We start from the raw sequence: 26,510 nt of genomic DNA, 5'->3' as shown, positions 1-26,510 counted from the left end.
TAATGCTGATGCTCCCAGAGCAGGGTGAGCACTTAGCAGAGCCGTAGGGGCAATGCTGGGACGAGGTAACAGTCTCCGGACTGCCATGAAAGCTTGACTGGGTGTGTTTTTTCTTTTGGCTAGGCCTGCCCCTTGCCTCCAGTCACAAAAAAACATTGAGCGGGCTTCATTGCTCTGCGTTGTTGAGCGCTGATTAGGCTGCCATAATTCCTCTTAGCAGGCCGGGAGTGCTTCAGTCTACGCTCTTACGAATTCATGTTCTGGCTGGAGCCTGTCATCCAGCATCTCGTTGCAGGGGGCCTCTCCGACCACCAGGCTCCGGGCAAAGAGCTCTTGCCATAGTGTTGCCTCCCAGCCCCGGAGGAGCAGCGCCCCCGCCCTTCTCCCAGGGCTTTGGAAATGTTGGGGAACTATTTTGGTCATCACAGCGACTGGGCGATGTCCTCGGCATTGACTAGGCGGGAACCAGGGATGCTTCGTGTTCCACGGTGTGAGTGGGAACGCAGTGCAGTGAAGAAACGTCCCATCCGAATTCCACCAGTGGCCCTATTGATAAACACTGGACCGCAGCCTTATTCAGAGGAGGCCAGGGAAGGGAGTCTCCTCCCGGCCAGAAGTTGGCAGTTCGTGTCCACTCACTCACTCACTCACTCACTCACTTATTCCTTCATTTCACAAACGTTTCCAGAGTACAAGCTTTGGGCCAGGTCCCATGAATGGTGGTGAGGTTTCAAAGTCCCTGCCTCAGACAGCCCACAGTCTCGGTGGGGAGACAGGCCTAACGAGATCACTAAAACATAGTGTGATGAGTACTTCAGTAGAGGTGTGGACAGGGCTGGGCAGACAGAAGGGAAGAAGAGAGACACTCTCCAAGAGCTAAGAGCCAGGCTCCTCAGAGAAAAGTCACTACTCAAGCTGGGTTCTGACAGACAAATGGAGCTTTTCCAGATGGAGGCGGAGGAAAGGGAGGGCACGTGCAGAGGCACGTGTGGGACCGTGACTGGAGTGGGTATGGTCTGTGAGGGAGGAGGCTCGAGAGGTCAAATCAGTGGGGACCGAGTCTCAAAGGGCCTCACATGCCCTACAGTTAGAAGTTAATTTTGGAGAGCCGGCCCACCGCACACATCGGGAGTAGATGAAGTTTGTCTTCAGTGCCCCCGGACATTTTTTTTGTTCTCTCTTTCAGTTCCCCAAATCCTCACGTCTGTCCACACCACTCAGCTCTCATACAGGCACTAACGTCTGAGGAGAACGAGGCTGAGTGATCCCTTCCAGGGAGGGTTCACCCTGTAGCAGCAGAAAGGTCAATACTTCACTTAAAGAATTCCCAACAGATAGAATTCTGGATGTCAGGGGGACAGAGTTGGGGGAGAAGACTTTTTGAAGAACTAAGCACTGAGGAGATAGTGCCGAGGGCCTTTCTTTGTTCAGTGACCACACACTCATTGCGAGTATGAGAGTATGTGACATGCACGTGTGAGTGGGTGGGATTCTGTGTGTGTGAGCAGGTGTCTGGGGATAATAAGAGCTCCTACCTTGAAGGACTGTCGTGAGGATTAAATGAATTAATACATGTAAGGGGCTTAGCACCAAGCCCAGCCCATAGCCTGCTCTCGAGAAATGCAGGCTCCTTTTATACTTCTTTTAATGTTTATTTATTTGTGTGTGTGTGTGTGTGTGTGTGTGTGTGTGTGTGTGTGAGAGAGAGAGAGAGAGAGAGAGAGGGAGAGACAAGAGTGTGAATGGGGGAGGGGCAGAGAGAGAGGGAGACACAGAATCTGAAGCAGGCTCCAGGCTCTGAGCTGTCAGCACCCAGCCCGATGTGGGGCTCGAAGTCACAAACTGTGAGATCATGACCGGAGCCGAAGTCGGACGCTCAACCGACCCAGCCATCCAGGTGCCCCTGAGAGTGCAGGGCCACACAGTGGAGTCTGGGGAGGTGAGAACATGCTGGCCAGGATGGAGATAAAGATTTGATGCTAAGACTTCATGGCTCTATCTGGCTAGTTTCCAATCTGTGCCTCGCTAGGCCACATCCTCAACCTGGAACGATATAATCTCTTAGGACGTCGCTTATCAAACTGTCAATTTTCTCAAGTGGAGGCATAGCATTACTTTGTGTATGTTTGGGTTTACTTTCTTCACCTCCACTTGGAGGGCATGCAAGGTGGGAAGCTGTTGTTTCACAGATGGTGCAAACCTGCCTTTAGGCCCAGGTCCCCCGTCCGTTGTCCTCCTGCGTGGGTTCACAAAATGGAAGAATCACAGCACTTAGGGCCAGAGCCGGGAAGATGCATTAGAAAGAAATTAACTTGGGAGGGGCTGGATGAGGGAACAAAGTCTTAGCTGGAGAAGGGAAGCAGCAAAAGGGGAAAAAAGAAAACTGGGACAGGATACATAAAGATCATCCAGCTGCCCCCAAACTGAACTTACAATGTTTTCTGTGTTCCCTTTGGAAGGCGGGTTGGCTTGTCCAGCATTCAATGGAAACTTGTTGATTGACACTGAGTTGGGCACAAGTTCAATGTGAGTGTGCCTTCAGCTATTTATTTGATTTTTTAAAATTGCACCCTTTGCAGTAAGACTGTTCCATTTCTCCTGGCAGCCGCGGGGCAGTGAATTTGATTGTTAAAATAGCAGCCGTTAACACTATCTGTGTTATGACACTGTCCTCCCCGCCCCCCCGCCTTGAGAGGAATGGGGCAATGAGGTTGTCTGACAAAAGTTGAATTCTCCTCTCCCCACCAAGAGGAACGGAGACTCCTCCTCTGAGTCAGAGATTTGCCTAAGCGCCCTCGCTCTGCGAGCCTCCAAGTTTGCCCCCCCATCCCCGCTCACACACACATGACCCTCACAAACACAGTCTTGCTACCCTTACACTCACACCCACACCCATCCCATGAGCTAGAGGAACCCTGGGTAGCCCCTGTGACTGTGTTAACTCTTCTTCTGTTTTGCTTTCCTTTATTTGCTTTGTTTTGATTTGAAATCAGTCTTTGGGATTACATGGGATGATTTTTTTTTCATGTTATTAAGAGTGCTGTGGAGGGAGCATGTAAGGACTTTATCCTCAGTCTTGGCCATGCCTGCTTCTCCCAAATAATAAATACAGTGCTGATCAATGGAACTGGTCCCTGTCAGACTTTACATACCGTAGCTCTTGCAAATTGCCCAGGGAGCTCTAAAAGATGCACGCATTGTTGGATTATCTAGATTATTCATATGTCTGTTTAAAAGGGAATTTTTCATGAGAGGACTGGATGGCTGTTGGCTTTCCTAAAGGCCCTGCGAGAAGATCAAAGGAGCAGAGTGAGTGCAGGAAGTGTAGAGCAGCTGAGCTCTCTGAGGAAGGCAATAATGGGGGCCAGAGCACAGCCCCACCGTCGGGGAGCGTCAGCATTGGTCACAGCTGGACAGGCACGATGAGCCGAGACCTAAAAGGCACAGAGGAGCAGTTCTGTGTTCTCTGGTTATCTTTGGTGCAAGTTGTCTATACCGGTGCTGTCCAACAGAACTTTTTGCAATGATGGAGCTCTTCTGTATCTCTAGCATCCAATATGGCAGCCACAAGCACGTGTGGCCATTGGGCTTTTGAAATGTGACTAGTGTGATTGAGGAACTGCATTTACTTATTTATTTACTTACTTATTTACTTATTTATTTATTTATTTAAAATTTTTTTTTTTAATTTACATCCAAATTAGCATATAGTGCAACAATGATTTCAGGAGTGGATTCCTTAATGCCCCTTCCCCATTTAGCTCATCCCCCCTCCCACAACCCCTCCAGTAACCCTCTATTTGTTCTCCATATTTAAGAGTCTCTTATGGAACTGTATTTAAAATGTTATTTAGGGGCGCCTGGGTGGCTCAGTCGGTTAAGTGTCCGACTTCGGCTCAGGTCATGATCTCATGGTCCGTGAGTTTGAGCCCCGCGTCGGGCTCTGTGCTGACCGCTCAGAGCCTGGAGCCTGTTTCAGATTCTATGTCTCCCTCTCTCTCTGATCCTCCCCTGTTCATGCTCTGTCTCTTTCTGTCTCAAAAATAAATAAACGTTAAAAAAAATTAAAAAAAAATAAAATGGTATTTAACATCAGTTAGTTTAAATATACACAGGCACACGTAATTAGCAGCTACTGTAGTGCATAGCATGGCTCTGTACCGTTCATCGGGTACTTTTCTGTTGCATCGAGTTTAATTCCGTACCTTCTGCCCGTCTGTTCAGTGTCTTACAATTATTTATTTGTTGAGGACAGGAATGGTAGATTCTAAAACCACAGAAAATCATGTCTTGAAGAGATTCTTTTGTCCAGCCCCTTCCCCTCACATTTGTCAAGTGGGGAGACTGAGAAAGACTGTAATTTGCCTGAAACCACAGCACTCATTATAAGTAGCTGAGCCTGGAACCTGGATCTCCCTGCCTCCTGGACCATGCTTCAGAAAAGTAAATGCCCTTTTTCTTTCTACTGTCTTCACTCCTTATAACTGAGATTAGTGCCCTCATATTTGAAAATAATTTGGACCCCAAGTCTGTCTTTATCTCCTCATGTGCCAAGGCACAGTGTACGCTCTGGACACACGTTCATGGGATGAATGAATTCTCGAAGGCCTTCTCGTTGTCTGTTCTTTTTTATGTTATATTTTCCGAGAAATTCTGTTTCTGTCTCAGACGTTCAGTGTGTTTGAGTCGGCTCGTGCTCATGCTGTCTCAGCCCAGGGAGGCAGGGCCTCTACTCCGTGGACGTGACCATGGCTTGTGCAGGCACTCGGGTACAAACTAGGGCACCTCTGGAAGCTGCCTCGCAGGCCAGTGAAACTGCTGTAGCCCGTTGTGCTCTAGGGCCTACCTGCATTCTGAATCCTCTAAACTTGATGGTAACCAGGAACATCAGGCATAACGCTCTCCCTTCTCCACTTTTCTCCAGCAAAACACAATCAATCACCTAGAACAAAAGATCCCTCGAGTAGGACTTGAGAGCAGTATCTTACCGGTCCACTTAGAAACTGAGAGGAAACATCCAGTCCACACTGACTTCAGAATCGACAGCTAAAAGAAGACCATTCAACTCCTAAGTCCAAGTGAAGTATACATTTGCATCTTCTTTTTTCCTCTTTCTGTTTCCCACCCCAGGCCTTTGTCCCCAACCCAGAGCCAACCGACAGTAACTCAGAAATAGCTGAGTTGAAGCAAAACCTGTTAACAGCCACCAAAGGCTGAGTCTTAGCCAAGCAGCTGGCTCCTCCAGGTGGCCCTGCCAAGAGCCAATCTGAAGCAAGGGAGCAAATGGCCTGGGTCCCATCTGCAGTGGAATGGCCAGCTCGTTTGTTGGTACCACCTAATGAAGGAGTGATCTGGTATTGAGATAGAAGGCTTCCAGGGACCCGCCCAGCACTAAAAATCTTAAGCCCAAGTATAGTCATTGGATGCCAAGGACACTGGAGAAAATCTTTGGAGCATGTAGAACACCAAGCCAATTGGAGTGCCTGCTAAGTCAGTCCAGGATTCCTAGCATTCCAGCCACGCCGTATACACCCCCACCCCCAGAGGGCAGCCAGTGGCCACAGCAGAGGCTACATCCGCCCAGCAGGCTGAGACCCTCATCAGACCCTCCAAGAGTCTGCTCCCTTGCTTAGGGTCGGCCTGCTTGCTTTGTGCTGAGTTCAGGGCGGTGGACAAACCGTACAGCCCAGTTTAGCCTAAGAATCTCATTTGCCATGGAATCTCCAGGCAGTGAATCATTTCGAGCAAGCACTTAAGCAACTTTCCACTGAGTCATCCTGAGGACTGTCAGGTTCACTAATCCTGACATATACTGTGTATATCCTTTGTTCAGATCCTGTCCCCATCCTGATACTGGGGTCGGTAAACAACAGAGCTTTAAAGATGTGATTATTGGAGCTCACCTGTACCAGGGCTACCTTTGCCTACCTCCAAAAAGGCCCGAAGCACTACTCTTGGCCCGAAGCCAACTCTTGATCAGTGTATACTCTTGGTTACACAGCTACCAAGAGTGCGTTCTCTTAACTGTGAGTGGCACGGCATGCTGGATTTCTTTTCCAGATACTCCATGGATCTGTTTCCTCTTGGCTTCTTCTAGACCAGGGGTCAGGAATTTTTTTTTCTGTAAAGGTCCAGATAGTAAATATCTTAGGCTCTTGCAGGCCGCACTGCCTCTGTTACGATAACTCTTCCATCGTAGTGTGAAAGCAGCTGTCAGCAACATGTGAATGAACGGCCATGTCTGTGTTCCAATAAAACTTTATTTACAAAAACAAACTGCAGGTCAGATTTGACTCATGATGCCTCTTCTAGACATAAGGTGCCAAGTCCAATGAGTAGGTGAGACCTGTTTTCAGCTGGTAGAGTGTTTATGAACATCCCCTTGGGAAAGGGACCCCTCAGTTCATTTTGGGAAGAGATGTAAAAATTGTGGGAATATGTTTCATCTCATTTTGAATACGAAAGCCCATTCTTCACCCAATGTTGGATGCCCTATGGCAATCAGAATAGGCTAAATTATGCTGCAGTCACAACCAACAAATCTCAGTGGCTTAAAACAAAGGTTTATTCCTTATTGTGCACCTTAAGGTAGCACATGGCTTTCTCATCCAGGGACACTGGCTGACTGAGCGTTGCCATCTGGAATTTAGTTCCAGTGACATGGGAAGGGAACTTAGCAAATTTTGCCGTGGTTCTTAAAGACTTCTGCCTGGAAGTAACACAGATTACTTCTGCTCAAATGTCATTGGCCAGAGCAAATCACACAGCCATGTTTTGACTTCTAGGGGACAGGGGAGTGCAATGCTATCATGTGTCTGAAAGGAGAAGAATAAGAATGTTGATGAATAGCCCTAATGACTACCACACTTTCTAAAAACATTTTTTTTCAGGTTCTTCTTATCCTCTCTTGCCTAGCCCATAGGTCCTCTGGCCTATTTGCCTCTTTTGCCCAACCCTGGCTGACTTTGTTCAGTCCTGCTGGCCGTTGACAGTAACATGTGAGGGAATAGCTTAGGAACTAAAAGCATTAGGACAGCAATTATTCCTTAAAATGCTATGTTGACCAGCTATGAACATCACGTCGGGCCTTTGAGCCAGGTCCGACATGCCATTAGACCTAAGGATTGATTGCCACTGGGCAGCGGGCCTGAGAACAGTTTGACTTCCCATGACTCTGGTTTTGATTTCACTTTGGTTTGCTTTTAATGGGAATTTGAATCAGAGGGGACGTTCTCAGCATATTGACTCTGGGCAGTTCCTGCCCGTAGTGCTCTGGAGGGCAGTTGTCACGGTGGAAGAGGGAGGTGAAAAGTGAATGGTAGAAAATGATAACAATGCAATATTACAGGCTGAAGTGAAACTTTTGGCCCATGATCTTGGAGGAGGGAATATATGTGTAAAGACAAAAGAATTAGTCGGGATCAGCTAATTGCTCTCCAATCCCAATAGTTCAGTGGCTAAACACAATGGAGGGGGGAGGCTATAGGGAAGGAGGGCTCTGCTCCATGTTGTCATCCGGGGATCCAGGTCCTTTTCGGGGTAGTGGCCTCGCCATCCTCTGTGGCCTGAGAGTCCTCCACAGGATCGTCCGCATGTGCCCCCCCCCCCCCCCGCCCAGTCTAGGGGAAAGAAAGAAAGGAGGATTGTGCGTTAGGTTATGCAGGTCAGGCTTTAGAGATCTGTATGTCAGCTCTCACCACATTCCACGGACTAGAACTCATTCCGATAGCCCTACCTAACCACACACGAGGCTGTGAAATGCAGTGTATCTGGGTGTTGGGGACATGGGTGGGATGGAGAGGAGGAAAGCGGGTTTGATGGGCACACAGCACTGTATGTACTACTGTATACTTGTCTTTTTTAATGTTTATTTTAGAGAGAGAGCACAAGCAGGGGAGGGGCAGAGGCAGAAGGGGAGAGAGGATCTGAAGCAGGCTCTGTGCTGTCAGCTGACAGCACACAGCCTGAGCAGGGCTCGAACCCACAATCTGTGAGATCATGACCTGAGCCAAAGTCGGACCCTTAACCGGCGGAGCCATCCAGGCGCCCCACTATGATATACTTGTCCTAATCAAGGGTGACTTTACCTAGGAAGGGGTCAAATTGCCGAGTCTTTGATTGAAGTCTTCACCAACATTCTCTCAACATTGAAATGTTTGCCACTCACAGAGCACTGTAGGCTTTCGTGCAGTAAGAGATTAGTCTTTCCCTCAGAGAACTCGTATTATAAATAGACGTAAATGCACCCCCACCCCCAGATCTCACATTTTGCATTGTGCTTCACACAGCCTATAGACTCATAGGTAAGGGCAGTTATATTCTTGCTGGTACAGAGGCTTGGAATATGTGTGCTAGGGGTAGAGAAGTGAAAAAAGATGACATTCAGTGAAATGATGATCAGTGATCCTGGGCAACTCATTCCGAATCCTAGACTGTTCATAAATCACTATAAGAAACAAAAAGGTAGGCTTTAAAAGGGGAACTTGGCTACCAGGGAACTCAGAATCTTCTAATGCTCACATACAATAATTACATTAACTCTATCGGTTGGTAGTTCTTCTAGCTACTTCTTGGTTCATGTTTTTTCTAGTTTAGCTTTTTGTTTTGTTTTGTTTTAATGTTTATTTACTTATTTTGAGACAGAGAGAGTGCAAGTGCATGTGCATGAGCTGAGTAGGGGCAGAGAGAGAGAGAGAGAGAGAGAGAGAGAGAGAGAGAGAGAGAATCCCAAGCAGTCTCCATGTTCAGCGCTCTGTGAAGAGCCCAATGCAGGGCTCAATCCCATGATCGAAAGCTCATGACTGAGCCAAAATGAAGAGTCAGATGCTCACCCGACTGAGCCACCCAGGCACCCCTGTTTTGTTTTTAAGTGGACTTCATTACCAGCACAGTGCCCAGTGTGGAGCTTGAATGCATACACCTGAGATCAAGACCCAAGCTGAGATCAAAAGTCGGACGCTTAACCCACTGAGCCACCCAGGCGCCCCTCTGTTTTAAACTATGTCATGGTGTATGCCTTCTCTCGTAGAGAGGAAAAGGCGAAGGTATTTTTTTCTTGTTTTATTTAATGCTGAGTGTGAACGTTAATATTTGCAAAAAAAAGGCTTTTGGGGTGTATCAGTGGCTTCTGAGCAGTTGCTTTTACATGGTGTAGTTTTGGAGATGAACCTTGGGTTGAAGAAGAAGAGCCCAACTCTCTAAGCCGAAAAGGAGTACATCACTCCTTCAAGGGCAGCCAGAGCTATTGTGTTCAACCCATAGCTGTTGGTCAGAACGGAGAAAGCCCTTTCAACAAAGTTCCCTTTCTCCCTAGTTTTGTATCGAGTATTTACGTGTCAGGTCATTTGTTTTTATTATTTCCTCTGGTCCAGGGTTTCTCCCCTGCTTTGGGGCCAGGTAGTTTTTTGTTGTCACCGTCCTGTGTACTGGAGGATGGTAGAGGCATCCCTCACCCCTACCTGCTAGATGCCAGTAGCATCTTCCCCTACTTGTGACAACAGAAAATGTCTCCAGGCGTTGTCCAATGTCCTCTGGGGGTAGCATTGCCTTCAGCTGAGAATTATTGCTGTAGTCTTAAAGTATTTGGAATTTGCGCAGATAGCCTCACTTCCCCGGGATCCTGGTCTTGCATTAAAGGCATTTTGCCATTTCTCATAGAGACAGCAGTTTGAGACAAAGGTTGTGAGTGGCAGGGAGTGCAGTTCTAGGATTGCTTGCCTACTGCTCCCAGGAGGCAGAAGCTGAGGCAGCGTGGAACAAATGGCACATGTATATGTCCAGAACTAGGAATAAAAAAGCGTTCTCTGCCTGGGTAGCTCAAATTGGACGGTTAAGCGTCCAATATTGGCTCAGGTCATGATCTTGTTGTTTGCGGGTTCAAGCCCCGTGTTGGGCTCTGTGCTGACAGCTCAGAGCCTGGAGCCTGCTTCAGATTTGGTGTCTTCCTCTCTCTGCCCCTCCCCATTTGTGCTCTGTCTGTATCTCTCAAAAATCAATAAACATTAAAAAAAAAAAAAAAAAAAGCTTTCTCCAGGTGCCCAGGTGGCTCAGTCAGTTGAGCATCTGACTCTTGATTTCGGCTCAGATCATGATCCCAGGGTGGTGGGATCGAGTCCCTCATTGCACAGCATGGAGTCTGCTTGGGATTCATTCTCTCTCTCTCTGTCTCTGTCTCTGTCCCTCTGCCACTCTCCCACGCTCTCTCTCTCTCTCTCTAAAAGTTAAGAAAACAAAAAATTAAAAAAGCCTTCTCAGTACCTTTGAGAGGCTGACTCCTTTTCTAGGGTATTATTGAAGGTTTGGAAAACCTTCAGTGAGCTTTAGAACCGGAAGCCCTAAAGCAATGCCTCTCAGAACTGTACTAAATGCATGTGAATCCTTGGGAAGCCTCTTGGGGCACAGACGCTGGCTGATTCGGTAGGTCAGGGTGGGGGTCTGAGATCCTGCATTTCTGACCACTTCCCAGGGAACACTGATGCTGCCGGTCCCCATACCACGCTTTGAATAGAGAGCGGGTGGTTTCCGGGACGCTTTGCCGGCTCCTGATGCCATTTTCAGGTTCTGTAGAGGGAATTGTTCCATTCCGAGATCATTTCACTGGCCCAGTAACCACAAAGGTAATCTGTAGTTTGTGACCATCCCCTCTTGCCGCCACTGTCAAGAAAGCACAGCCCAAGGTTAGAGCCTCCCCCACCCGCTCCCGCACACTCTCCCTAATAACCATGTGAGGTTATCATGAGGGGAGGTAGTAACGTGCTTCCTTTTGGTCCTTGTAAATTCTTTTTAGATGTTCTTTGTGCCAGCGAAAGAGCAGCACGCAAATGAGGCAGGGGGTTCTTCCCAGGGAGAAGAACTTCGGAAGAGCAGTTTGAGTGTCGCAGAGGATTTTGTGTGGGTGGCTGTGTTGCCCAAGCGGTGGCTTCACGTAATGCAGTATAGAGATCTCGAGAGGAATGTTGTGTAGCTCCGCTTCCGGGGCCAGACACCATGGTTCTGGCTCCAGTCTAACCACTTTCTTTTTTTTTCTTTAAAACAATTTTTTTTTAATATTTATTCATTTCCTGAGAGAGAGACACAGAGAGCAAGCAGGGGAGGAGCAGAGAGAGAAGGAGACACAGAATCCAAAGCAGGCTCCAGGCTCCGAGCTGTCAGCACAGAGCCCGACGCGGGCCTCGAACTCATGAACAGTGAGATCATGGCCTGAGCTGAAGTGGGATGCTTAACCAACTGAGCCACCCAGGCGCCCCCAGTCTAACCGCTTTCTGACCTTAGTTTCCTCATCTCTAAGGGAGATAACAGCAAGACCTACCTCATGGGGTGGCATCTGGGAGAACAGGGCTGATGGACACGCACATATGGTGCCGAACACAGAGCCTGCTCAGTGTAGGCACGAGTCAGTAAATAGCAGCTGCTAATGATACTGATGCTATCACTGTAATTATCAGAACTATGGCTCTCAGATTCGTTTCTGTCTCCGAAATGTCTGCATATGCCACACTCCCATCAGTGACATCTGTCATTATGCTCAAAGGTTCCCAGTTTGGGGTGGGCCGAGGTGTGAACCTTGAAACTGCTCCCATCAGAAACCCTGGTCGTCATGAGAATTAAGGCACCCTCTTCTTTTGATAATGATGGGCCCAAAGCAATGATTGAACCTCGTATTTGCAGCTCCAGTCCTGCTAAATCCAAAGATGGCAGCAAACCTTATCTCCTTGCCTCATATCCAACCCCTACAGTCACGGTTGCTTGTGATCACATCACTCGGAAATGAGGAGGGGGGCCACCCTGTGACTGTTGTTCACGCCTTCATTTCCTGAGGACTACTCGCCATCCCAGGGCGATCTGTGGTGCAGTTTTTTTGCATCCAGATTCCCTAAACACTTGCTTTTCAGTCTCTGTATTGTATACTCTTACGTGTGCTACCCTGTGCCCAGCAGGGACTTCGGCTTCCATACTTGAAGGTTCTTCTTGGAGGGAAATGCCATACTTCCTCTTTTCCTCTGGTAGTTCCATGACAAGGCTGACGAGCCGCCTCATTTAGTCTCCAGGAAGAAGTGGACTGACTTTTCCTAACAGCACTCTGACTGCTCCAAGCAGCCTGGAACCTTCTCCGTTTGCCACCGCCTTCCCTCTGCCTCTGCCAATGGCCTCTGGGGACCACTCTCTGAAGCCTGCCACTAACACTTTTCCAAACACAACAAAATGTGTGTTGGGGGATACGTTTTCTCAATTAATCCTCAAGTACTGAATGCCTCTTTTCTTCCGTTAGGTTCTTTCCCCAGCCTCCTGACAGGTCCTGCCTCCAACCCCGTGGTTTCCTCCAGTTGTCCTAGGCCAGTCTTTCAGCAATACTCATCTCACCAAATAACTTTACTGCCGAAATCACTTCACTGGCTTCTCCTCCTCTACAGGAAAAATCCAAACTTCCTGGGCTTGACTTCTTTCACTGCCCACCTCCCCCCATGCCTGATGTCACTGGGTTGTTGTTGCAAGTGCCAAACTGTATGGTTCAAGTTAATAACACTATCCAGTATTTCATAGGGGGCGTTTTCTCTTGTTTTACAGGGCTCGCTAATGAAAGAGAAAAGAAAAGAGAGGAGAGGAGAGGAGAGGAAAAAGATGCAAGAGGTGCTGTATAGCTACCTAGGAGAAATACGTTAGGTCTTCGAGGAAGGCTGAGTGACTGAGGGTTGGGGAGCAGGGTCCTGAATTCAGTAGTGTCTGGCTGTCCACGAGATGGCAAATGTCCAGATCCTCAAAATACCTAGTTAGGAGTCTTCCTCGGGTGGTCATAGTTATCACATAGATGAAAACAAAAGTGCAGCAGTTCAGGAAAATCAGTCTGAGAAGATGTGGGGTCGTAGTGAAAACCAGGTTTCTTTCTTTACTGCGGGACTTCTGATATCCTTTAACACACCGAGAGGGATATTGTGAGCATAGAATATGGATCTTTTCCCAACTTTATTTGAAGCACGGAATTTTTGTTTGCGAGCATAGAATGTGGATCTTTTCCCAACTTTATTTGAAGCACAGAATTTTTGTTTGCACAGAGCATCTTGCCGAGTAGTAGTGCTCCGCAGAGCAGACTTGGGAAATGCTGGGGTAGGCAGTACAAAGGAATGCTTGACTGCACTCCCCACTGTCTCGGCCAGATGCCTCACATTGTTTCTGTAAATGCTGCTTGAGGGTAGTGACTAATTTGTCCATTTCAAAGGGTCATTGACCTTCAAAAAAAAAAAAAAAGCCTAGCTCCCAAAGGATTAAAACTAACCAAGTAATAGTAGAACTCATTCTTAATTTATTTAGGGAGAAGAGGAAGGCAGTGAGTGACACGTGTTACTACACAACCTGCCATTAACAATCCGGTGTCATGCAGAATAGTTGATTTAACATTCCCATTTCAATACAAGTCCATTTATCCCACCACTGGGTAATTAAACCAATTTTAAAACCTATTGGATAGTAGCATAGGAATAAGACAAGAAAATGCTCTTTATGTTCGGCTACATAACCTGAGTTCCAGTGAAGACTTGGGAATTGGAAGTTGGCCCCTGAAAACAGAAGGATTTGGTTTTCTTCTTTCCCAGTCGTTGGACTAGATTTTAGTGGGCTTCCCTAGCCCTCAAGTTTTGTGGCTCTCAGTAAAATGAAGTTTGAGTCGTTGCTTTGGCACTAAGTAATGGTGTCCGTTCCACTCTCATTACCTAAGCCTTCTAGGGTTTCCCATGTATATCTCCAACAGGAAGCTGGAAATGGCTTCCTCTCTGGACAGATGCAAACGAGGCCCAAATGAGATTGGAATGGTCCATGAGCTGAATAATGGAGCTGATGATAAAGCTGCTCAGTAAAGTGGAGGAAGACATTTTGACAGGACAGGACATGGAGAGGTTCCCTGCAAAGACTGGATTATGGGAAGCTGTCACCGGTAACTGCTCTTAGCCTCCAGAAAGCAGAAACCGAGCATGCATGACCCTAGAGCCTGAGAACTGGACTGAACTGCCAGCAGGGTTCCAGTGCCGCTGAAATGAATCCCACAGGCTCCTGGCTTTGTGTTCAACTAGCAGAGGCATCTCTTTTCGGTCGTGGAACACTTTGAGAGAACCCATGGACCCCCTTCTCAGTCATACTTCTTGCTCTATGAGAACAGCCTTGCTCTATGTGAACGGAATTAATAATAGACTCGCAGCATTTGAGCATGTGTTGCTATTGCAACGTCGATCATTTAGCAAATAGTACGCTTGTTATCAGATGCTAGACTGTAGGGTACAGACAAGCGGGCCATTAGAGCAGCCACAAGAAATCAGAGCATGCTGGATGGATGGTGAGGGTTGGCTACAATATGAGCAAGCAAAGGTTGGTCTCTGATGGTGGTTGGGTCTAGGGTGAGCCAGGGCAGAGTTGCCAAGGAGCACAGTCGGGGGAGGGGGATAACGACTAGTTGGTCTGAAGTACAGCATTCTGAATTTTTTTTAATGTTTATTTGGGGGGGGCAGAGAAAAAGAGGGAGACACAGAATCCGAAGCAGGCTCCGGGCTCTGAGCTGTCAGCACAGAGCCCCACGAGGGGCTCGAACCCACGAACCACGAGATCACGACCTGAGCTGAAGTCGGACGCTTAACTGACTGAGCCGCCCAGGTGCCCCTGAAGTAGAGCGTTCTTTAGCCAAGGGGATGCATCTTTGAGATGTGCTTCGTTACCCTGGCTGGACCATGCCATGAGACTGCTCCATACCTATAGCCTCAACCCTTGGGTGCTCGCCCACAGGCAGGAGACTGACACTGCAGGGCCAGGATTGCCGCCTGAAAGATCTCCGTGCCGTCAGGTGCTTATGTACCTGGTAAAACTGGAGACAGTCATCATCAATGGGTTGTGTTGGCTCTAGCTTCTTTCCTCCCCGAGACTTTTCAAAACATGGAATCTCGTTCGCTCCCCTTATATCCCCGTGAAGTAGAAGCCGATGAAATGATTGTCCCCAACAAATACACATACTCACAAATGCGGAGAGTTCATCAGAAGCCGTAGGCCCAGAGATGCAGACCAGCACCACTTGCTTCCTAGAGACACGGGTCTTCCCTCCGGCGTAAACCCTCTCCTCTAGCCGTCATTCCCGGCATCTGTCTGACAAGAGGGCACATCCCGGCAGGGTCAGCTACTGACTGCCAACAGTTGAAACATTAAGGGAAGCGGGATGAAAAACAGCCCACAGATGGGTTCCGGGTGAGGAGGGAAGAAGCAGGATTACACCGGGGTGTGAGCTTTCAGAAAGCGCTTTCTTCCAGTCGCCTGTCCAGCTGGACCGGCAGATGACTGTTTCCTCTCACTCGGCACCTTCTTGCTCGGGACAGAGTGTTGTGTCTCTGTCTCTTGAGCTGCAGAGTGATCTCCTGAGTCTGCCGCAAGAATTTCCTGCCCTGGGACCCCACTGGGGGGTTGGGCTGGGGGTGCGAGTAGCGAGGCCACTAGTCTTGGTGTGGGCCCAAACATGGTCTTCTTGAAGATTCCAAGCGGGAAAATCCAGCCCCGCATCAGCCCTTTCCTTTGGCTCAGCTGCCTGGCAGGCCTATCCCGCCTCCCAAGGTGGGTGCCCTGCGGCATGGCCACGGAGCACCAGACCAAATTATGACTTCCCATCGACCTCCCCATCCCAGCCCCCAGACCCCTTTGTGGGTTCTCCTTTCCTGTTTCATTTACCTTTCCCTTCTTTGTCTGCCTCCCTGTCACCTTACACAGCACCTTCATTTTGCTTAAGCCTGTCCCACTCGGGTACCCAGCCCCCCGTGTCCGCGTTGTAAGGGCGTTTAGTGATTTCGTTGTAACAGCTTTATTGAGATACAATTCACTGTGAATTCAGGGCAGTTACAACATACCACCACCGTCACCACTGTCCACTTCCAGAATATCGTCATCACCCCAAAACGAAGGCTCATACCCCCTGGCAGTCAATCCCCCATTCTTCCCTCTCCACAGCTCCTGACACCCACTGATGTCCTTTCTGCCTCTGTGGATTTGCTTATTCTGGACATTTCATCCAAATGGAATCCTATATCCTGTGACCTTTTGTGTCTGGCTTTATTCCTTAGTCGAATGTTTTCAAGGGTCATCTAGTCGAACTGAATAACATTGCACTGTATGGATATACCGCTTATTGTTCATCCATTTATCCACTGATGGACACTTGGGTTGTTTTCACCTTTGGGCTTCTGGCTCCTCGGAATGATGCGGCCGTGAACATCCGCGTACTGTATCTGTTTGAGTCCCTGCTTTGACTCCTCTTGGATACACGCCCAGCAGTGGAATTACTGGTTCATGTGGTAACTCTATATTTAACTTTCAGAAACTGCCAAACTCTTTGCCAAAGCAGCTATACCATTTTACATTTTTACACCCCCACCAGCAGTGGAAGGGGGCTCCGGTTTCTCCACATCCTTGCCAACACTTGGTGTTCTTGTCTTTTTTATTACAGCCTCCTGGGTGGGTGCGAAGTGATAGCATGCTGTGGACTTTTGTCCCCTGCCCCAAGGCCTTGCTCTTCATAGCGGGACTTTTCCAGTGTTCGGTAGTCATTACTACAAACTCATTGAACCTCTGAAAACAGCAAAGCCCTTTTCTAGCTAATGCTTAAACCTGGGGCCATGTCAGGCACTCTGGCAGAGCAAAGAGGAAGCGAGCTGAGGGACAGAGTGGACTGGCCACCTTTGGAAGTATCGATGTGGCAGGAACAGTCTGCTCTACCAGTCCACCGAGAGCAGAGGCATAAAAGTATTCTTAGTGAATGTGATGGCTCAGAGGTGACTTTCTAGTCACCACTCAGAATCCGGCTATCTATCTATCATCTATCTATCTATCTATCTATCTATCTATCTATCTATCCGTGTATCTATTTATTAGACAGCGAGTGGGGAGAGGGGCAGAGAGAGGGAGAATCCCAGGCTGGTTCCTCACGGTCAGCGCAGAGCCCGATTCGGGGCTTGAACTCACTAAACCGCGAGATCATGACCTGAGCAGAAAGCAAGAGTTGGACACTTCACCGACTGAACCACCCAGGAGCCCCAGAAGCTGGCAATTATTGAGAAGTTCTACAGGGCAGTGGAGAACAGTTGTCTTAGCGTGGGCTGCTAGAACAAAAATACCATGTTTGCTAGAACAAACATTTGTTTCTCACAGTTGTGATGGCTGAGAAGTCCAAGATCAGCGTGCCAACAGATCTGGTGTCTGGAGAGACCCCACTTCTTGGCTTATAGACCCACCTTCAGGCTGCTTCCTCACGTGCCGAGAACAAAGATCATCTCCTTCCTGTGTCTTCTGATAAAGGCACTAATCCCATTCCTGCGGGCTCTGCCATCTTGACCTAATCACCTCCCAAAGGCCCCCACCTCCTTTTTTTCTTTTTCAAGTTTTTATTTAAATTCCAGTTAACATACAGTGTGATACTAGTTTCAGGTGTATAATTTAGTGATTCAGCACTTCCATACAAAACCCGGTGCTCATCACAAGTGCACTCCTTAATCCCCATCACCTATTGAACCCATCCCCTTACCGACCTCCCATCTGGTAACCATCAGATTGTTCTCTGTCATTAAGACTCTGTTTCTTGGTTTGTCTCTCTCACTCTTTTTTTCCCAATGCTCATTTTTTTTCTTCAATTCCACATATGAGTGAGATCATATGGTCTTTTTCTTTCCCTGACTGACTTATTTTGCTTAGCATAATACTCTCTGTCTCCATCCACATTATTGCAAAGGGCATGATTTCATTCTTCTCATTGCCAAGTAGTATTCCATTGTATATATAAACCACATCTTCTTTATCCATTCGTCAGTTGATGGACATTTAGGCTTTTTCCATAGTTTGGCTATTGCCGATAGTGCTGTTGATAATGCTGCAGTAAACATCAGACTGCACATATCCCTTTGAATTAGTATTTTTGTATCTTTTGGGTAAATACCTTGTAGTATAATTGCTGGATCACAGAGTAGTTCTATTTTTAACTTTTTGAGGAACCTCCATACTGTTCTCCAGAGCGGCTGCACCAGTTTGCATTCCCACCAACAGTGCAAGAGGGTTCCTCTTTCGCCACATCTTCACCAAGACCTGTTGTTTCCTGTGTTGCTAATTTTAGCCATTCTGACTGGTGTCATGTGATCTCTCATTGTAGTTTTGATTTGTATTTCCCCGATGATGAGTGATGTTGAGACTCTTTTCACATGTCTGTTGGCCGTCTGGACGTCTTCCTTGGAAAAGTGTCTGTTCATGTCTTTTGCAAAGGTCCCACCTCCTAATACCATTACGTTGGGAGATTAGGTTTTTAATACATGAATTTGGGGGGGCGAGGCGGACACAAGCATTCAGTCTAACGCAGGCACTGTAAAGATTAGGCAGCCCCACATCTGCTGCCTTACCAACCTACTTTCTACCTTCCAGAAATCCTGTCATTTATAGCTGATAGTAATAATACAGTAACAACATTTATTAAGCATTAATATGCACCCAGTATTATGCCAAGCTCATTATGCATCTTATCTTGTTGGTTCCTCACAACAACCTATGAAGTAGGTACTGTTACGAGCTCCATTTTGTAGATGGTGGAATGGAGGCTCAGTAATATGAAGTGACTTGCTCAGCTAATAGGTGGTAACTAATTAATAGTGAGCCTGGAATTTGAACCCAAATGGAAAACCCTGAAGTCAGGCCTCTCCTCCCAATAGGACATATTGTGGAGGCTGTGTTTTCAGTGATCTCCACCACATAAGCCCAACATTCTGCAAAGCCAATAGCTTCAAACATCAAAGGGCCATGGTAACAATTTAATTATCTAGAAAAATAACCTGTTTTCAAACATTTCCTTCCATTGACACCTTAGCATAAATTACTGAGGTAAGTCCTATGCCTCCCTATATAAGGACCTCAATGTGGTGGGCCAGAGAAGAGCTAAGTCTGTATGGAAGAGGAGCGTTTGGAGGAGATCTGGAAGTCTTAGGTCTCTGTCCCAGGAAAGCCGGTGCATTTAAGTCATCGCTTGGAGAGGCCCAGGGAAAAAAGAAGCGGGAGCGGTTGGAGCATGGAAAGGAAGAGATCTGAATGGTAGGCATCGCTGCTGTGGCCGCTAGACCCACTTGAAGCAGTACCTTCACTTTTACTGAGCATCCCAAAGAAACAAGACACAGCACCCCGCTGTCCCTCTCTCACTACAGCAGCACTCCTTGGTGGAGCATAAGTGGTCTCCCACGAGCATCCTTAGCTGTCTGCTTTCTTTCCATCTGGGCCAAGGCCTAAGAGCCAGCCCAAATTTACACGCTCTAAAACAGTGTGTTTTAGAAAGCACCGCAATAGCTCATACTTGCCCCAGAGGTGCCGGATAGTGTCAGTGGCAAAGAACCATCTCATTATGGTCGGATTGGGAACACAGAGTCCTGACTAGGGTCTGTCCCACTAGTGGGAGGACAGCTGGGCTTCCGTGACCAGTTTTGTAGGATTGTCTTTCTCTGGTTGGAAGACACCCAGAATAGTCACCTAGTCTAGCCTCTGGCCTTCAAGTAGAATTTCTTTCCAACAGAAACTTGAAACTTAATTTTGGAATGAGAAATTCCACAGCTTTCTAGTGTCTGACTGAAATCGTTAGTGATGCAGGTGGTATTCCTTCCCACTTGGCATAGTTTGCCAATTTGTGATAAATAATCTGACCTCTCTTCTAGCCTTCACCTTTATGACTTATTTAAATATGTTCTCATTTAACATCTTTTTGTGCCAGCCCCTCTGAGGACAGCAGGATTCTCCTTGAAGTCAGGGGCATGCCTTATTTACCTACCGTACACATAAACACAAAGCAAACGTCGTTTAATTAAATGTCCAGTTATCCATGGAAAGAAGGGAATCCCTCTATGTTCTTCGGGTTTTTTCAGGATGTGTGTGTGTGTGTGTGTGTGTGTGTGTGTGTGTGATCATAATTCAAGGGAAGGTAACCTCTTCCTTCAAGGCTTGTACCTTCATCTCTCAATTCCCCATCCACCACCACCTCCGGCACGGTCTGCATATGTGCTGGGAGCCGACCAGTCGGATGACAGAGAACGAGACTGGACACATTAGCACCAGGCTGAGCCATCAAGAGTAAAGTAGGAACCTGAGTAATGGCAGCAATGGCAAAAGAAGGGAGAGGCTTGGAGACCAGGAGATTGGCAACTGGGAGCTCTGGAGGGGTTTGCATCTCTCATAAACACTGGGACCTGATTTGTCTCCTGACGTACAAGCGAACTTTCTGAAGAGCCAAGAAGTGGCCCACTAAGAAAATAGAAATTTGAGGGTAGGGAGAGTGGAGAAGTCAGCAGCTGGCATGCGGACTTTGGGTTCCCGAGGGTGGGAAGAAGGCTAGTGCCAGGAGGGGAGAGAATGGTGTACCAAAGGAAGTGGGATAGGACCACAGACTTCTTGGTTAAAATGTGTCAGTTTCTCTGAAGAGAAACAAAACAAAACCAAACAAACTTGTGGCAAGGCTATTCATACTAAGATGTTCCTGACAATGTGTAACCTCTCGTAGAAGTATTGGGATTATAAAATCTGATTGCCCAAAGACAACCATTTACCCCAAAGTAATGGACTTCTAATGATGGCATTTGAGGTAGCAGTGAGAGAAAAGGAAGGAAGAGATATTTAGGATAGGGGAGTGTTTTTTGAGCCCCCCGGAAGTCATAGTTCTGCTATTTATAAGACCATCCCTAATGGGATGGGGGGGTGCGTGGAAGCAGTAGTTTCTATTCCTGGCATAACTATAGTCAGATGGCATCGTGCTGGTCTGCTTACCCCACGATGTCCTTGCCCCGCCTCTCCTCAGAGTAGCACTCCCCTGAGGGGCTTTGAGGCCAGCTATGCTTTGGACGCATTTTCTGCCACTTTTCAGCCAGGAACACCGAATGTGTTCCAAGGATAGTTGGTTAGAAGCCCGGCCACCTTGGAAAATCGAGGAAGGCAGAGGGTAGAGTACCAGGTGGCCTTCCTTGCTTCTGTGGTTCCTTGCATGCTGTGTTGGCCTTCTAAAATCCAAGGCAAGGGGCACCTGGGTGGCTCAGTTGGTTGAGCATTCAACTTTGGCTCAGGTCATGATCTCACGGTTCATGAGTTTGAACCCCGCATCAGGCTCTGTGCTGACAGCTCGGAGCCTGGAGCCTGCTTCGGATTCTGTGTCTCCCTCTCTCTCTGTCTCTCTCTCAGTCAAAAATAAATACACATTAAAAAACAATTTTAAAGATGTAAGGGGAAATTTAACTCCCACGTCCCATTCTTTTTTTTTTTTTTTTTTTAATGAAACAACTACCCATTTTTATTAGATAAAACTTCAGGTTCCAAATCACTTCCAAATCACTTCTCCAAACTTAATTAATTAATTAATTTCTAAGAATGCATTCTTTCCTTTGCATTATAAATGAAGAATGTAAGGGCCTTGCTGTTCCACTTTACTGTGCAGCTAGCATTTGAGTCCATGCCTGTTTAATTAATTAATTAAGTAATTATTATCATTATTAGTTCTTATAGTTTTAATCCACTAAGTTTTGGGGGCGGCTTTTTAAATATATGTTTTTAAATTTTAATTCCAGTATAGTTAACATACAGTGTTAGATTAGTTTCAGGTGTATGATACAGTGACTCAACACTTCCGTATGTCCCATTCTTAGAAAAATTGAGACCCCTTGGGGTGCCTGGGTGGCTCAGTCAGTTGAGCGTCTGACTCTTGATTTCGACTCAGGCCATGGTCTCATGATCATGAGATCGATCCCCACATCGGGCTCCACGCTGATAGTGGAGCCTGCCTGGGATTCTCTCTCTCTTTCTCTGCCCCTTCTCCACTCGTTCTCTTTCTCTTTTGCTCTCTCTGTCTCTGTTTCTCCCTCTCTTTCTCTCAAAATAAGTAAATAAACCCTAAAAAAAAAAAAAAAAGAAAAAGAAAAATTGAGACCCAGAGGGGTAAAGTGGCTTGTGTAAGGTTGTGGAGTGTGGATACCTAAGCTGGGATTTTTGACTCAGTGGTCTTTGTCTCCCAGTTTGAGAAACATTCTTTTCTTTAGTAAAAATTGTATACATTTAAGGTGTACAACATGCTTATTTGTTATACATAAACAGATTGAATTGATTACTGTGGTCCAGCTAATTAACATCATCTCCTCACATAGTTCGCGTTTGTTTTGTGGTGAGAACACCTGAAATCTTCTCTCTTAGCTGATTTCCGGGACCCAACACAATATTATTAATTATAGTCATCACGCTGTACATTAGCTCTCCAGCCGTATTCATCTTACATAACTGCAGCTTTATACCCTTTGACCAACATCTCCCCTTCTCCCTGAACCGCAGACCCCGGGAACCACCATTCTACCTTCTGCTTCTATTATTTGACATTTTTTAGATTTCACCAAAAGGGAAATCATGCCTTTTTTTTTTTTTTTTTTTTTTACCTCTGTATCTGACATATGTCACCTAGCATACTGTCCTCCAGGTCCATCCAGTATTGTTGCAAATGGCAAGATCTCTTTTTTAAGGTTGAATAATACTCTGTTGTGCATATATACCATGGTTTCTTTTTCCATTCCTCGGTTGACCGACACTTAGGCTGTTTCCATATCTTGGCTATTGTGAATAGCACTGCAATAAACACGAGAGCACAGATATCTCTTGCATGTACTGATTTAATTTCTTTCCTGCCAGCCAGTTTTAACACCCACTCTGTGTAAAGAAAAACATACTTCGAGACAGGAAAACTGTATGTCTGAGTTGGGCTTCCTATTAGATAGCTGTGTGGCATGGGCCAAATCTTTTGGGGTACCAGTAGCCTCACTTTCATAATGCCCCCACCACCACTCCATTAAGGATATTAAAAGAATGAAATAAGAATAAATGGAAAGCTATTAAGATAAATTTATTGTGTAAACCTAGCATTAACTTGCTCATAGTTGGTTTCTTTTTCTTTGATTCTGCTTTGTCTTTCTGTCTTTTGCTTTCTCCCCATCTCCTGTTGAGTAGATTAATAGACTCCATGCCAGGCCGCTATGCAGACTATTGCAAGAAAGACTCTCAAGGTCATGCTTCCCCTGGAAAACCTCACCCTACACTTGCCCCCCCCCCCCCCCGTTGATCCCTTGGTAGAAGGCCCAATTCAAAGATCAATCCACATTCTTCTGAGGCAAAATAATTCCAACCCACTTTTTCTTCTTTTGGTATTCCAAAGATCTGTCAACTCCTGTAAGAGTCACGGTAGATATTATTTTGTAGGTCATCCTAGTTTTCCTTCGCCACAAAGTGCAGTTATTTGGTGTAATTAGAGCCCAGGGGGGTGAGTGGGCCCTGCTCCTGTCCTTTCTCCAGTGAGTTTCATTCCTGTCTACCAGCTAAATCTGTCTGGTTGTGTCCTGTTGTGGGCAGGGGCCAGGACTTAGGGTCTGCTGGTAAGAAATAAACATTTTCTAGGAGCTGAGGCTTCTTTTTAAGGAACTTCTTTTGCATCCTGTAAGGCGTCATTAATAAGCAGTTCACATCCAAGGAGTAAGTAACTCAGAAATTGAAGCTAGATCAGTTTATATAGCAAAGTATAGAATTGAGTTAGTTATAGAAATCACTGAAGCCAAAGTAAGTGTGATATCAGTTTTCTAGGTATTCTAGGCCAAAACATTGTAAAGGAACAACATAACCTTCATGTTCCATTGATTTTGGTTTTTAAATCGAATGGCCCCTTCCTTGTTCCAGGGTTGATGTGATTGATAGCCTCCTTGATAGTGGCAAGGACGGATGATTCTAGAATCAGACATCAGTTCAGATTTTGGTGCTGCCACTCACAAGTTGTGTGACCTGGGGCAAGTCATTTAATTTCTTAAACCTTAGTTTCCCCATCAGCAAAATAAGTAAAAGCCAAGGAGAAAATGCATGGAAAAGCACTCACCATTGTGCCTGGCATATTAATTAGGGCTCAATAAATGTTAGCTGTATTATTATTATTATTATTATTATCATTCACCTTTATTATTTTCACCAACATCCTGAGGACAATTTTATTCTGTTTTGTTTTATTTTGTTTCAAGTTTTTATTTAAATTCTAGTTAGTTAACATGTAGGAAAATATTGGGTTCAGGAGAAGAATTTAGTGATTCATCTATTCTGTTTTTTTTTAAAACAGTCGTACTGAGGTATAATTGACCCATAAGATGGACTCATTTTCATTATACCTTTTTTTCTATTTTTAAAAGTTTTATTTATTTATTTTGAGAGAGAGAGAGAGAGCATGAGCAGGAGAGGGGCAGAGAGAGAGAGAGAGAGAATCCCAAGCAGGCTCTGGACTGTCAGCACAGAGCCCAACATGGGGCTCAAACTCAGGAACCGTGAGATCATGACCTGAGCCGAAAATCAAGAATTGGACGCCCAACCAACTGAGCCACCCAGGCGCACCTTCAGTATACCTTTGACTGATGGGAAGGAAAGGACGCTTTCACTGTCTGAGCCTTCCCTTAACAAAACACACAACTCCTCTGATTACTCTTCTTCCACTATTCTACAGAGGGCACTTTCCCAGCTCTTTTTATATCTATTGTTAATTTGTACATCAATGATTAGCTTCATCTGGGTTGTTTGGTGTGTGTGCGTGGGGGGGGGGGGGCGGGTGTGTGCGTGCATGCACACACACACACCATGCATCCTAAGGAAGCCCAGTAAAAAGACTTTTTGAGGCCATTTAGAGTCCACTCACCAAGTGCATTGGTGCATTGAGTTTTTGCTACATGGGAACCCTGCACTAGACCCCACAAAGGAAAGAGACACGTAAGGCAGCGTCCAAGTCCTTAAAAAGCAAAACCTGCATATGTGTACATAGGCTGATAGAAAGAAGATGGAATTTGGGGCCATCACTCACTACATTCGTGACTTCAGAAAAGTCCACCTCAGAGGTTTGTTACCCTCAAATGAAAAATGAAGTTCAAGATCTGCCTTCCTTGATTGATAGGATTGTTATGAGGCTCCGGTGTAATAATCTGTGTGAAATCACTTCGTAAATTGTTGGCTAGATGACTATAATTCAAGAATATGAGATACAGTAATATTCAAGTCCCAGACTGTGTGCTTCAGAAATCACATGTTTTGAGAGGTCCAGATCGTGGGCTGGAGCTATTGGAGAATGCTTTGCAGAAGAAAAGGGACTTTTCCTGAGACTTCAAAATCGAACAGGACTTCAGCAGGTGGAAAGAGTGGGAGGAGGGGGGAGATCTTGGTGGTGGAATTAAAAATAAGCAGAGACTTCGTGTGGTGACTATACTTCAATAAAAAAAAACAAGCAAGGACCCCAGGGGCCAGAACAAACATACAAGTACATACCAAGTGATATAAAACATGGGAGGGGATAAGGTTACCAGGGTAGTTATAATAGATGGTTCGTCTTCTGAAAGGACTCCCTCCTTCCAGGCAAGTTAACACGTTATTCATCTGGTCTGTTAGCTCCCTCAAGGCAGGAGTCTTGTCCTTCTCTGATTTCTCTCTAGTACCCATTCTAGTGCCTGGCACATCATAGGTGCTCAATAAATGCTCACCAAATAAAAGAACAGATGGGTGATCATATCAGTTGCTGTTCCTGTCTGGTCACTTTAATATTATCTAAAGTCATTGGCCACTGAATTAGAAACTATCTGTAAAATTCTTTTAATGTTTATTTATTTTTGAGAGAGAGAGAGAAAGAGAGAGAGACAGAGCATGAGCGGGGGAGGGGCAGAGAGAGAGGGAGACACAGAATCCGAAGCAGGCTCCAGGCTCCGAGCTGTCAGCACAGAGCCCGACGCAGGGCTTGAACCCACCAGCCGTGAGATCACGACCTGAGCCGAAGTTGGACGCTTAACCGACTGAGCCACCCAGGCACCCCGGGGCTATCTTTTAACTCCCTCTATATGGTACAGCCCTGTCTGCTGTTGGGATTTATGACATTCTTTGCAATGATGCTAATACTCGGTGTGGTTTTTCTCCACCCTGTCCCAGAAGACTCCTTACCCCCAGCGAACAACAAGGTGACCAGCAAGTCATGTGAGTACAACGGGACCACTTACCAACATGGTGAGCTGTTCATGGCTGAAGGGCTCTTTCAGAACCGGCAACCCAATCAATGCACCCAGTGCAGCTGTTCGGTAAGACCCAGCATTTTAATGTCCCTGCTGGCCCCTACCCCAACACCAGAGCTTTCTCTGTGCTTACATCTTTACTTTAAGCCTACACCGTGAGGTGTTCGAATGGAAGATGAATTGCATTTGAATCCTAAGCCTCCCTGTTGATCTACTCCCTGATCTGCATCAACCCTGATCAACCCTGACCTATGTTAAAGTCAGACCCAGTTATATGCTGGTCTTGAAGCTTTAGGACTGTTTAAATAGACAAAGATCAGCTGACGGTCTTCATTTGTCCTCCTTTTCTTAATAGTCACACCAGCAAAGCCTTCATTAGAAGGACTCAACGATTTTTTTATGTTTATTTACTTTTGAGAGAGAGAGAGAGAGAAAGAGAGA

General features: G+C 46.4%; 1 protein-coding gene across 4 annotated transcripts in view; it reads left to right on the top strand.

Annotated features, from left to right (window-relative positions):
• CHRDL1 (chordin like 1) overlaps positions 1 to 26,510 on the top strand; it is a 118,454-nt gene that overhangs the window by 49,789 nt on the left and 42,155 nt on the right. For 2 of the 4 annotated variants that reach the window (XM_030306044.2, XM_030306042.2), the window contains exon 5: positions 25,993 to 26,135. In XM_030306044.2, coding sequence (XP_030161904.1) covers positions 25,993 to 26,135 — 143 coding nt within the window. Of the gene's footprint in view, positions 1 to 25,989; positions 26,136 to 26,510 lie in introns of all 4 variants that reach the window. The other 2 variants (XM_030306043.1, XM_030306041.1) reach the window with 1 other exon arrangement.

This window comes from Lynx canadensis, chromosome X (assembly GCF_007474595.2).
Source record: "Lynx canadensis isolate LIC74 chromosome X, mLynCan4.pri.v2, whole genome shotgun sequence".
In the NCBI taxonomy this organism is placed as follows: domain Eukaryota; kingdom Metazoa; phylum Chordata; class Mammalia; order Carnivora; family Felidae; genus Lynx; species Lynx canadensis.
The sequence above is the reverse complement of the archived record's forward strand: the minus strand, read 5'-3'. Positions and strand labels throughout refer to the sequence as shown.